Consider the following 13,626-nt stretch of genomic DNA (forward strand, 5'->3'; position numbering starts at 1 on the left):
TTTTAAAAATTCAAGCCAAAGTGAGCAAACACTTTTTTTTATTTTTACATCCACTGTGAAGGAGAAGTTATTCAGCTATACCATAATACCTTCACTACACATCGCTCAGCGACAATGCCTAGATCTCGCCATAGTGTTCCTGTGCCAGGGTTGCCACACACCGGTCGTTCACCGCCAATCTTAGCCGCCACAAGACCACTGTTAAAATGTGCTGCTAAAAGATCTGCCATACCATGTCCTATCTCTCCTGCTGCCATGCAAAAGAAGTCTAACCAGACTCACATTTCAACAACAAACTAAAAGAGGACAGAAATCACCACAAAAACACACTGCAATAGGAAGACAGACGGTCTGGTAGTTACCATTTTGCACTCTCATCATAAATTTGGCACAACGTTCAAAATGAAAAAGAATTCTCCAACACCACTTTTTTCCCCGCACTCACAAATGTACAGCAAGTGCTGGTTTAACAGGGTGTAAAAAATGTGCAGATGAAAAAACTTGAGGGTAAAAAAGATAATTAGCAGAAGATCTCAGGAATCTCCAGTTGTCCACAGTAAGCAGTGGAACAAAGTTAAACAAAACAAGATACCCCCCCGGGTGTTTTGGGGGTCACAGCGTAATGACGCAAAGGATCGCTGGTTAAATCTGGGACGGAAAGACAAAATACCCCAATTTAAAGAGAAGAAAACTAACATTGAGAAATAATGGAAATATGGTTAAAAAAAAAGAAATAGTGAATGGTATTTAAGAACAAAAATTATCTAAATATAACAACTGGAATAGACACACTTAAAATAAACACTCTTCTTTTGCGCTTCCCCCTCCAAAAAGGAGGAAATAAAGCAAAAAAAAAATCCTTGGCAAAGCGTAATTGGTAGTGGTGTTTGCTCAGATCTGTGGGCCCCGTGTACGACTCAGAGAGACACACACAGGCGGGGGGGCTGGGGAGTGCAGAGCACAGAATAGGAAAAAAAGGAGAGAACCGAATCAATGTTGGACGAGCGCGTACGACCGCTGGCAAAGCCGAGTGCTGCTTCTTTTTTCCCCTTTTCTCTCCAACTCTCTCTCTTTCTCTCTCTGTTTCTCTCTCGCCGTCTCTCGTCCTCTCCGCGTTCTTTCCCTAACCATTGCTTGAGCCTTTGCCAACACGAGTAGGGCCCACCTATTTGGCAACAAGATGCCTGTAGCCCAGCCAATGCGTTAGCTTCAAGAGCTGAAAGGGAGGGAAAGGAGAAAGGAGGGGGGGTTAGTGGCAAAGAGAGGAAGAGAGCCGGAGAGAGAATGAGAGAGGGAGAGCGAGAGAGGGAGAGCGGGAGAGAAAGAGTGTACGCAGTCCTGTCCGACAGTGCACACTTTGCCAAATCGCCAAGTTCCTATCTGACACATAGGCAAAGTTCAGGGGACATGCATTTCTCGTACACCAATCCTAGCTACCTTCAGTCTGCTTCCATCTCCAGTATGGCCGCCATTGCCTCATCTCACTACCCCCACCCTCTCTTTCTGCTTGCGTAACGCCACCTTGGCACAGGATGGCAAGAGAAAACACACAGCTCCAAAATCCCACCAGACCCCACAACCGGCAGCTGGTCTTGGATTTACCACAGGAACAAAGAGGGGGAAACAAACCCACCCTTTTTCCCACCCTGAGAGAAGATGCATCAATGTAACGCTGGGTGCTTTAAAACCAAAGCATATACAGTACACTGCATGTCTTACGGAGGGTAAAAGGAGGAACACCAACATATCGAATAGGCAAACGAGCAATAAAATGGTGGGAAATGGGTACTGTTCCGGTACAACTGTCGCTATGGCGCTTTCAGCCCAATCTCATTAACACCAGTCCAAAAACAGGAGAGACTGCAGATAAATCATTGAGCTTGATTTCTCAAAAGCCTCCAATGGCTGTGTCGTCCATGTTTGTGACTAATAATGAGTGCCTTGCCTCCATGATGCATCTCTTTCTTCTACAATTGCTGGACAGTTTGCAGAGATATCTGTAACGGTCTGAATAAGTGGATGTCTTATTGTTCTTTGGGTTGAGTTTGCAGGGTTCGTAATTGTCGTAAAATGGAAGAACATCTCTATTTCTGGTCCACCATTTGCAACAAAGATGATGTAAAACACATTTGTATTAGTGCACGCTCACTCTGTACTACCGATATAATCTAATCTTTAGTTAATATGCTGCAGTATCATACACTATTTCTGCTTAATCTTAGAATGATGAAGACAGCATCACACCAGCATTTAGTAGTTGGCTTCAAGATAGTCTGGCTCACACCCATCAACTGTCACAATGCACAATAAAGGACAATATATCTCTGGGTTTCTGTTCAATTTCTGTTGCTTTCTCTAATACCCATTGTTGCAGAACACGATGAGCATCTAACAAAAGACAGACAAAACTGACATTAAAATAAGAGGAACATTTCAATTGAAGATACACATACTTTATAGGGTGAGTGTGTGTGAGTCTGTGTGGGAGAGAGAGAGAGAGAGAGAGAGAGCGAGAGAGAGAAAGAGAGGGACAGAGAGAGAGTGGTGAGCAAATGTACCTGCATACGTGCATAAAATACAAAGACTCACACACACACACACACAAAAATAACAGGATTTTGATACAGGGAGAACAAAAGATGAGACACTATCTGGAAATCAAGACAATAACGGTTTAGGCCTTCATGAAAGAAAGGAGTGGTTTCCAGTACAGGGACCTAAGCAAAGTAGACTACCTGCAAATTTTTGTTAAAACCATAATCATCCTATGAAGCACTACAGCAGATACAATTTAATCATGCAAATATCCCACATTCAAAACTGTCATGTGGTTTTCAAGGTCCAATGAAGCCGTTTATATCTCAATATTATATCAAGTACATTACTGTGATTGTTTTCAATTAAAATGGTCAAAATATATATTTTTAAATTGCTTCTTAGCAAAGAGCAATTTCTCATGCAATAATTTTGCTAGGGCTGCCTGCGAGTGGTCTAAGTGAGGAGCGGAAAACTGAAAACTAGCTATTATTGGCAGAGAGGTTCGTAACTGTCTTCACACTGGGCACACACTGATTGAATCAACATTGTTGCCATTCCATTTGAATGAAATTATGTTGAACCAACGTGGAATAGACGTTGAGTTGACGTCTGTGCCTAGTGGGTTTGTTATTGGACTATTAACTAATTTACCGCCAGGTGATGTCACATTGCAGGCCAAAACTCTATCTCACCAAACAGTTCTTACACTTAAAAGGACATTATCATTATTTTCACAATTTCACAGTATTATTCCAAATATATATAAAACACTGATTATTTTTTTACTGCACTTGTCCTCTAAGGTGTACAACCTTCATTGTCAGCAGTGCTCTGTTTCAATGATGATCTCCTACCTACCCACATACAACAACAAATAAACCCTCAGTAATTAGCTATATTTCTTTCCTACATATCTTCAGTATCTCCATCTCTTGTTTTGTTATTCAATAATCAATTATACCAGCCAGCCACTGCTCCCAATGCATTTCTCTCTTTAGTAGCGGAATTTTGAAAACTGCAGCCTACCTCACCTCTCTATAAAAAATAAGCAAGTCCTATTTTCAGACTCTTAATAAAGTAGGCAGCGCAAATCTGTGCTGGTGATTTATGGTATATCTTCAAAGTAAATCAATCACAGCACGTAGGGGGGCCACGTGGGTAACTGGGGGGCCCTGACTTGATTGGGTAACTGATTAGTACAAAAATTACAAATAAATTGCATAATAAATAAATGTGACAGGTCAAGTGTATGAGTCAGGGGCTGGGTCCACTCTCAATATTCAAAATACACCAGAGAGCATAATTTAGCCACAGAGGATCAATAGTTTCTAAAAAATAACAGTGTATAAAGTGTTATCACGAGCACATACAGGTAACTCCCAAAATAAAGGAAACACCAACATAACATGTCTTAATAAAAGGGTGTTAGGCCACAAAGAGTTGCCAGAACAGTTTCAATGCGCTTTGGGATAGATTCTACAAGTGGACCTAAGTGCCAGGAAAATGCACTGCACACCATAACATATACTTTGTATCCCTCATTTACTCAAGCGTTTCCATTATTTTGGCAGTTTTCTGTATGTCTACAATTGGGAAGGTCGCAGTTTGTGCAGCATGCGTGCCAAATATGCAGCTTGCTGCATTGTGGCCATAGACATAGAAAGGTTTCGGAACCTCTTACTCTGCCAATTTGACTGTTAAACTCATGGATAAATTAGCAATGGCTTCCAGTCCTGACTTGAATGAGAACAGCCATATATGGATTATATTTCTATGGCTGGTTGCGGCTGTAGGTTTGCCTTTTGCACATTTCAAAATACAATCGCAGGAATAATGTTCAGTTTGGAAAACAAATACCTACTGCTGAAAAGAGAAGACTACTCTTAACAACTCCCGATTACAGGCTCAAAATGGCCAGAAACAAAGACCTTTCTTCTGAAACTCATCAGTCTATTCTTGTTCTGAGAAATTAAGGCTATTCCATGCGAGAAATTGCCAACTCACCCCATTCCATACAAATGTGCGCAACCGCAACATCCAAACGAGGCTACAAAGGAAACTAATGGGACTGTAGCGACTGTGTTGACTTCAAAATCGGGGGTGTGAACTAGGTTTCTATTCAAGCGTTGATCGACATGGTAATGGCTCTATAGTAGAGGTCGGCCGATTATGATTTTTCAACGCCATACCAATACCGATTATTGGAGGACCAAAAAGCCAATGCCGATTAATCTGAAGATTTTTTAAAATGTATTTGTAATAATGACAATTACAACAATACTGAATGAGCACTTATTTTTACTTAATATAATACATCAATAAAATCAATTTTGCCTCAAGTAAATAATGAAACATGTTTAATTTGGTTTAAATAATGCAAAAGAAAGTGTTGGAGAAGAAAGTAAAAGTGCAATATGTGCTATGTAAGAAAGCTAACGTTTTAGTTCCTTGCTCAGAACATGAGAACATATAAAAGCTGGTGGTTCCTTTTAACATGAGTCTTCAATATTCCCAGGTAAGAAGTTTTAGGTTGTAGTTATTATATGAATTATAGGACTATTTCCCTCTATACCATTTGTATTTCATTAATCTTTGACTATTGGATGTTCTTATAGGCACTTTAGTATTACCAGTGTAACAGTATAGCTTCCGTCCCTCTCCTCGCTCCTCCCTGGACTCGAACCAGCAACACAACGACAACAGCCACCATCGAAGCAGCGCTACCCATGCAGAGCAAGGGGAACAACTACTAGAAGGCTCAGAGTGAGTGATGTTTGAAACGCTATTAGCGCGCGCTAACTAGCTAGCCATTTCACTTCGGTTACACCAGCCTCATCTCAGGAGTTGATAGGCTTGAAGTCAAAAACAGTGCAATGCTTGACGCACAACGAAGAGCTGCTGGCAAAACGCACGAAAGTGCTGTTTGAATAATGTTTATGTGCCTGCTTCTGCCTACCACCACTCAGTCAGATACTTAGATACTTGTATGCTTGTATGCTCAGTCAGATTATATGCAACGCAGGACACGCTAGATAATATCTAGTAATATCATCAACCATGTGTAGGTAACTAGTGATTATGATTGATTGTTTTTATAAGATAAGTTTAATGCTAGCTAGCCACTTACCTTGGCTTACTGCATTCGCGTAACAGGCAGTCTCCTTGTGGAGTGCAACGAAAGAGAGGCAGGTCGTTATTGCGTTGGACAAGTTAACTCTAAGGTTGCAAGATTGGATCCCCGAGCTGACAAGGTGAAAATCTGTCATTCTGCCCCTGAACGAGGCAGTTAACCCACCGTTCCTAGGCCATCATTGAAAATAAGAATGTGTTCTTAACTGACTTGCCTAGTTAAATAAAGTTTTTTTATTTTTTATTTAAAAATATAAAAAATCGGCGCCCAAAAATACCGATTTCCGATTGTTATGAAAACTTGAAATCGTCCCTAATTAATCGGCCATTCTGATTAATCGGTCGACCTCTACTCTATAGTATTGGAGAAAAGTTGAAAAAACGGACCTTCCATTACATCTAGACGTGTCATGTCGTAATTTACAACACGCATAAAGCAACTATTTCTGTCTTACAATCTCTCTCCACCAGGTGTAGCACTTCTCTCATCCTTTAAAAAACAGAAATGGACAGTGACGGGTAAGGGTATTTTTTTGCGTCATCATTGCATGCAATCATCAAAGCCCCTGTTTACTTCTAAGATCACTTTAGCACCGCCCTAAAAACCTGATTCAAATTCGACACAAACCTTCAAATAGGTATGCAATGACACATTATATAAACTCTTTATAGAGTTTTATTTACATTTTAGAGGAGATAAGGTGATAAGTTGGACAGATCGAGTGAAAAAAGCAATTTTCCCACACAATATCTCTTCTCATTATCACGCTTTCATTGCCAGCTTGAATTATGCAGAAACGGGCAGTGTTTAGGTCATGTAATTGATTCTGTTGGAAAGGGGAGAACTTGTGCTTTACAATTGTATTGACATTACAGTTGATCTGGAAGTATTACGTTTTGGGGCCCTAAAATAAGGGCAATTGTACCCATTTGAAACCTTAGGGCATAGGCCTCTGCCTTCACATTGGCACCATGTTACATTCTCCAATGAGCCAAGGTACAGTCTATGGATATCAATAATTGCTAAATGTGTTATCATACAGACATTTTCGTTCATTTACATGATTGGCCTACATTTATTTACTCACTCAAAGAACGTCTAAATGGCTCCTCTCAGGCTACCTGCTGAATTGCTTGAGCTAGCCCTGCCATTTTTATCGCTATTTTCAACCAGTGTCTCAAATGGTTACCTTTGTGTCTCTCATTTCATTTATTTGTCATCATTTTCAATAACATGGACTGACAGGAAGCAGAAACATGCGGTGCGCATGCTCTCATCCAACGAAGACTTGACCCCACCTAGACCTGCTGCTCGTGACTGTTCCTAAATACCGCGAAAAACATCAGGCCTACAGACCAGTGTGAACTCTTAACTAACCACACCACGATGCCTTGTGTTACAACAAGCGGACAGGCCATGGTATGATATAGGCCAAATGCCACTATAGTGATTTCACATATTCACAGTAGACTACATTTCAAAATATGATGATCTAGCCTATTGAAAAACATTTCAAACTCATTAAAAATAGTGAAGTTCAGACTTTGGCCAAGACAATTAAACATGCTGCCACTGTTTTTTCCTCACGCGGCACTTACAATATTAATGCTTAAAGAGTGAAGACATCATCATTGGAGTCTGCCAAGAGGACGATGGAAATGAAGGAGTTGGAAAGACTGTTTGGCACTCCCGCCAGCGAGCCATTTGTGCCACTTTGTCACCGTCAGTAAAATCCAGTTTCAATTAATAATAGCAGAATAAACCCAAGCACCTACAAATAAATGTAGCTAAAAATCCAAACTGGCAGGCTAAAATCTACTAAATTTTACAATACAATTGGTTGCATAAATATGTATAGGCCTAGGCCTTGCCTAGGCTGTATAGAAAGTGATTAATTCATGGATGGAAAATCTCTTGAATGGCCAAACTCATTAGTAAACTATATTTACCCATGTAAGTGTTGGGAATAGTGTATACAAATACTTCAGTGTGCTTATAGGCCAGTTGAAATGTGTTGATTTGTTAATTCAAGAGAATATTGATTGGGATATGTGCCCTTTCATGGGAGAGCAATTGCCTATATATTTCGGCCTATTCAAAAACATGACATAAAACATGTTAATCAATAGCATAGACACCAAATGTAGCCCATTAACCTACTCAAAATCTTTTGTTCCAAGTTGTGCGAATATAATATTTTAGCAGAGGCGAAGAGTCTGCACTCACATAGCACGTGTTATAGGCAACTCTACCTGTTGCCTCATACAAGTTAAACATGCAATTTATACAAAAATAAAGTGTTTCAGTTAAACAAATAAAACAATGTGTATTATATTAACATAACAGAAAATGTTCAACGTGACTATATCCATGGGGAAACACTTTTGGACTTGTATTTCTCGATTCTTTTTGCGTCTGGATGACAGAAGGAGACCTGCCAAGTGCAGATTAACTCTTTCACTGGCATTTTAAAAGAAGGTCTACACAAGTCTATATGGAAAATCAGGAAACATTGAACTCAGGATTGGATAAATTAGACTGCTGTATAAATTAGGGTAAAAAAAATCATTAAAAAAATATGCCTGGTTTTATTTCAGACAGAATATAGGCTTTCTACGTGGATTGGGAGTTTCTATGATGTTTTAGTTAGGTCAGGACTATGTGTCAGTTTTTCCAATTTCTTGTCTATTTTCTTCACACATCATTAGGCCTACTTTGGATAAGTATTCCGAAGTTTAATCCAGAAAGTTGTTTCAAAGTGTGTTGCTTGTACATTTCACTTATTTTGAGGAACGCCAGCACCTGTACTCTACTGGTCACTTTAATAATGGAACACTGGTCACTTTAATAATGTTTACATACTGTTTTACTCATTGCATATGTATTTACTGTATTCTACTGTATTCTCGTCAATGCAACTCCGACATTGCTGTTCTTAAAATTTAGATATTTCTAAATTCCATTATTTTACTTTTAGATTTGTGTGTATTGTGAATTGTTAGATAGTACTGCACTGTTGGAGCTAGTAACACAAGCATTTCGCTACACTTGCAATACATCTGCTAAATATGGCTAGGCGACCAATAACATTTGATTTGATTTGATTTTGATACGGAATTTCATAACTATAAATGCTTAGGAAATGTATAGGCCTATCTCTAGCCTAAGTGTGCGACTTTCGTTGATATGAACATATTCAGCAAATTCACTGGCAGAGAAAAACCTTTAGGTTTAGGAATATGATATGGAGGTATGGAGGTAATGAATATGGAGGTAATGAAATAATTTGTTGTAAAATAATAAAAAGAGTCCTTATGTTTTCGATTTTGATTTCTTCATACAGCGGGAAATTTTAAAGATAAAGGCTAATAATCGAAAAACCAACAAACACCTTTAAAATCCCAGAATGTGCTCCTTTATAGCCTAAGTAAAATATATAATTTATACTCATATCACTTTTCAAAATCTAAACCTTTTTTCCGCTCTTATCTTCAAATCCGCAATTTTTTATGAGTTAAGCCTTTTTTTCCCACCTTTATTTAACCAGGTAGGCCAGTTGCGAACAAGTCCTCATTTTCAACTGCGACCTGGCCAAGATAAAGCAAAGCAGTGCGACACAAACAACACATGGAATAAACAAACATACAATCAATAACACAATAGAAAAGTCTATACACAGTGTGTGCAAATTAGCATAATCTATGGTGACAAAATATTAACAATAACAGAATAACAGAACTTCAATACAAATGTAAATGAGGTTTACACCCCATTTTCACCCAATTTTGTACGAACCTGAAGAGAAACTTCATTAGCATAAACATTTAAAGAATTTGTTCAGCGACATAATGTGGAATTTGCTTTTGTATAATCATTATCTGAACTTCTTGTAAATGTTCTTAACACAATATATCCAAGACTAGGGGAAAGGGAGCAAAACACTCACATCTCGTCTAAGCACTCCTTTCCAATTAACTCCAACAAAAAGTGTAAATTGAAAAAGTTTCAAATAAGCCTTTAAGCCGTTAAGACGTTTTTTTGTATTGTCTGATTTAGGGCAAACCTACACCAAGACAGCAATGAAACGTTATTTGAAAACGAATAGGCAATGAGTGCAGGCAGCACAACGTTAAGTAAACTACAGTGAAATTAAACCTTTGCGAATTTACGCGTTTGACAACCATCCATTTTTCGTTTAAAACATTTAGTAGGCCTACTTGGATGCCATTTGTGTGCATCGGATACAGAAAGGGTTTTATTCGTTGGCTCTAGGGAAACATGGACAGCGATGTCAAGGGGTGATTTGTTCCACAGGGCGTGCGAGTCCCTGTAAGCAGAGCAGAAGTGAGCACAAACAGTTTGCAGCAGCCTATTCTCTAACTTTGAGAACAGACGGGTGGTGTCATTGTCATTACTTGCTAGATACCTATATTGTGAATCATCCACTTGAAACATAAAGTTTGTTTTTCCCTCACAACGTGAGAGTGGTATGGAGAGGTCTCCAATGAACACCTCTGCTACTTTAGAGATAGATGGCCATTAGCAGAGTTGACGACGGGGAGGGACTACGTTAAAAGCATTTACAGAAGGGGCAGGTAGCCTATCAGTGATCCTGCGTTAGCGACATGTGAATAATACAAATTCATACAGATAATCAAACAATACAATTATACAGTGTATCTGTGTTTCCAAAAGCAATATTGGGCTCATTATCCGACATTTTAAATGGATACTTGACTAAGGTCAAGGCCAGATAAGATATGCGGTTGTCTCGTACTTCAGGCAGGTCCATCCTACTGGGCACAGATATCAGTTCAACGTCTAATTTTAAATTACATTTGGTTGAGTAAGTGAATTCACTATTAAATCAACAAAAAATATAGGGTAAATATAGGGTGAAAAAAATACTATTACCTTTTGCAAATCCAATCAGTTTTCCACGTTGATTCAACGTCATCACATTGAATTAATTATTTTATTGAAATGACTTGGAAACAACGTTGATTCAAACAGATTTTGCCCAGTGGGATAGGTCTATTTAGCAGAGTAAAGGAAATCGACTGCAATCTCTATAAAACATTGTGGTAAAAAGGCAATCATCAACTTTCCGTTACTGTGTTCTATGTAATAATTTCACAATAGCCTTGCTTAAAATTAATAGGCTCTCCAAGGAGAATTGCGTCTGAGGAAGGAGTGGCGGACCTTAAAATACTGCCCAAAATGCATTTTTTATATGACATTTCTAAATCATTTTTTTAAAATGTACAATTCAACTGAATACATTAAACAAATAGGTCTATAGGTCTATATTTTGATAATAGATGCATTGCAGTATTACACATGTTTTACAACAGAATACAATTTTCAAAAATACAACACAAAGGATGATGCATAAAAATGTATCAAATGTTTTTGCCAAATAGAACAATCTGAAATGTTTCTGACCATACACACAACAACTTAGTCTTCTGTCAGTCAACCCATTAACCACGGTAGAAAGATACCTGAGCAGCACAGGCCTCATTCTCATCTCATTAGACCAATTATGCCACAGTCTGTCTGGATAACCTGAGAGCCTGTCTCTTCATTAGAGAGATGTGGGCCTGGTGTGGCTCACTGCTGTCCTCCCCTGACCAGCTGAGTGTCCCTGACCCTGGATGCTGGCAGACCCTGACCCTGGAAGCTGGCAGACCCTGACCCTGGATGCTGGCAGACCCTGACCCTGCCGGGCTGGCAGACCCTAGAAGAGGTAGGGCGGGCAGCAGTGGAGGCTTAGTCAGCCAGGCCAGACAGACACATGCAGCTCCTGGGTGAGTGAGAGACACATGGCCGTAGGGGGGTGCCATGCCAGCCCAGGCACGTAGGCATGCCAGTGTACTAACACACCATCACTTCAGGGACATCCAAATTATATGCACAGACTTATGTGCAAATATGTACATGTAACCTAAGTAGTAAGTAAGTAAGCCTTGTGAGTGAGAGCCAGAAGGGGGACCCAGAGCCCTTACATACCATGTAAACATATAGACCCTAAACGACCAACACATCCACACATGAACGTCATATGTGCACAAAGTGGCATGTACACTCAAGTTGCCATTCATACAGGCTTTGCCATTCACAGAGGCTAGTGAGGTGCAGTGCCAGCCTCGCTTCTCCATTGTGATTAGTGTAGGCTGGTCTGCCCCTTCCCAGCCTTGGCATGCCCTCCATTGTGATTCAGTGTAGGCTACAGTGAGGGTGCAGTGCCAGCCTCAAAGGCTGCATATGCCATTAGTGGCACTGGCTACACTGTCAGTCAGCACGTTCTGCCAGCCTCACACCCCTCTTTCCATTGTGATTAGTGTAGGCTACAGTGAGAGTGCAGTGCCAGCCTCTAACTTAACCATTCATTCTGTAGGCTACAGTGAGATGCATTGCCAGCCTCCCAATACCTCATTGTGATTAGTGTAGGCTACAGTGAGAGTGCAGTGCCAGCCTCATAACTCTCCATTGTGATTAGTGTAGGCTAAAGTGAGAGTGCAGTGCCAGCCTCATAACTCTCCATTGTGATTAGTGTAGGCTAAAGTGAGAGTGCAGTGCCAGCCTCATAACTCTCCATTGTAATCAGCGTATTTCATTTCTGTTAATCATGAAACCAGAAAAATAAGGAGAGAGTGAAAATTCGACTTGAAGGAAAAAAAGCAAAACCCTCCCCACAATCTTACTCTCTCTGTGGGCAAGCAAGTGATATGTAAAGGCTTTTGAAGCGCAGTGCTAGCGTTCGTTGTAATTATCTCAGTTTACAAACCAGCGCATTACTATGTGTGAAAAATCTGCAAGCAATTTGTGGTGGATGCGTGTGTTATGCTCACAGGCCCAGGGTTGGCCGGGGAGCCATCAGAGGGAGACACGAATGGCACATTCCAGTCCCACGGAAGGTCATCACCTCGCAGCCACGCCACGCTGCTGCAGGGGCTAGTACTACCACCACCTCTCCTCAGCCCACTCTACAGAACCACTGACATCTATATCACACTGCACTACCACATAGTTGACTGGAGTACTCATGAAGCGGTGTTAGATATCGAGGTATGGTTCCAATAGACTCCCCAGAAGATTTATCTTGAGCTTTAAAGAACAAATCAAGCCAAGGATCATTAAGCAAACAGCACCGGCCTGAATTAACATTAAAACATTTTGGTGTGACTTGAAGACTTGAAACCTTTCTGAAAACATTGAGATCCAGGTGAACCCACTGATCTAAACCATTTTGTTTTTGTAATCGTGTACAGAGATATCAAATTGATATTCTGCCTTTAGTTATAACACAGGCTGAAACTTGTTTCGTGTTCCAGAGAAACGATGGGATATTATTGACAGGGTGTGCAGGAAAATATTCTAAACAAATTTAGCAGTACATGAGTATGTTTACATAGAGAACAATACTGATGATGGCTAATGATGTCATACTAGTGAGTAGGCCCTTTAAAACAGGTGAGACGCCTACTGTACAGAGGACAAGGCATATCACCACAAGGTCTGACTTCATGGCGGGACTGTAGTAGCACTTGAGGTTTCCACTTGAACCTCACCCTCCCCCCTCCTCTCCCCCCCCTCTTCCCCCTAGCCCCACGCCGCTGTCTAGAAAGAATGTTTAGTTGAATAGGGAAACCACCGCCCTGCTTTCAGTGACGGTGCTGGCGGCACGCCGTGCTGTGACAGGCTGGCTGACTCTGCACCAGACAACATGTTTATCTCCTCAGAGAGCCGTCGACGGGCCGCAGCTACCCAGCGTCTGTCGACCTCCATTAAGAAACACTGAACCTCTGGAGGACATGATTACACTAAAGGAAGGACTGTTTAGCAATCAGTTCTGGCGTTGTGAATTGAAATTGAAATGTATTCATCACAGAAAATAACGTCCACAGTTCCATTCACCAATTAAATCTCAATTAATCTCCTTAAACCCTGGTAAC

At 40.4% G+C, this 13,626-nt stretch overlaps 1 protein-coding gene across 1 annotated transcript in view; it reads right to left on the reverse strand.

Moving 5' to 3' along the window:
- LOC121847283 (nuclear factor 1 X-type-like) overlaps nt 1–245 on the reverse strand; it is a 34,834-nt gene extending 34,589 nt beyond the window's left edge. Inside the window, exon 1 of the mRNA XM_042327886.1 lies at nt 90–245. Within this exon, the coding sequence (XP_042183820.1) occupies nt 90–230 (141 nt within the window). The 5' untranslated portion in view covers nt 231–245. The remainder of the gene's footprint in view (nt 1–89) is intronic.
- Between the last annotated feature and the right edge of the window lie 13,381 nt (nt 246–13,626).

This window comes from Oncorhynchus tshawytscha, linkage group LG09 (genome assembly GCF_018296145.1).
Source record: "Oncorhynchus tshawytscha isolate Ot180627B linkage group LG09, Otsh_v2.0, whole genome shotgun sequence".
NCBI lineage: Eukaryota > Metazoa > Chordata > Actinopteri > Salmoniformes > Salmonidae > Oncorhynchus > Oncorhynchus tshawytscha.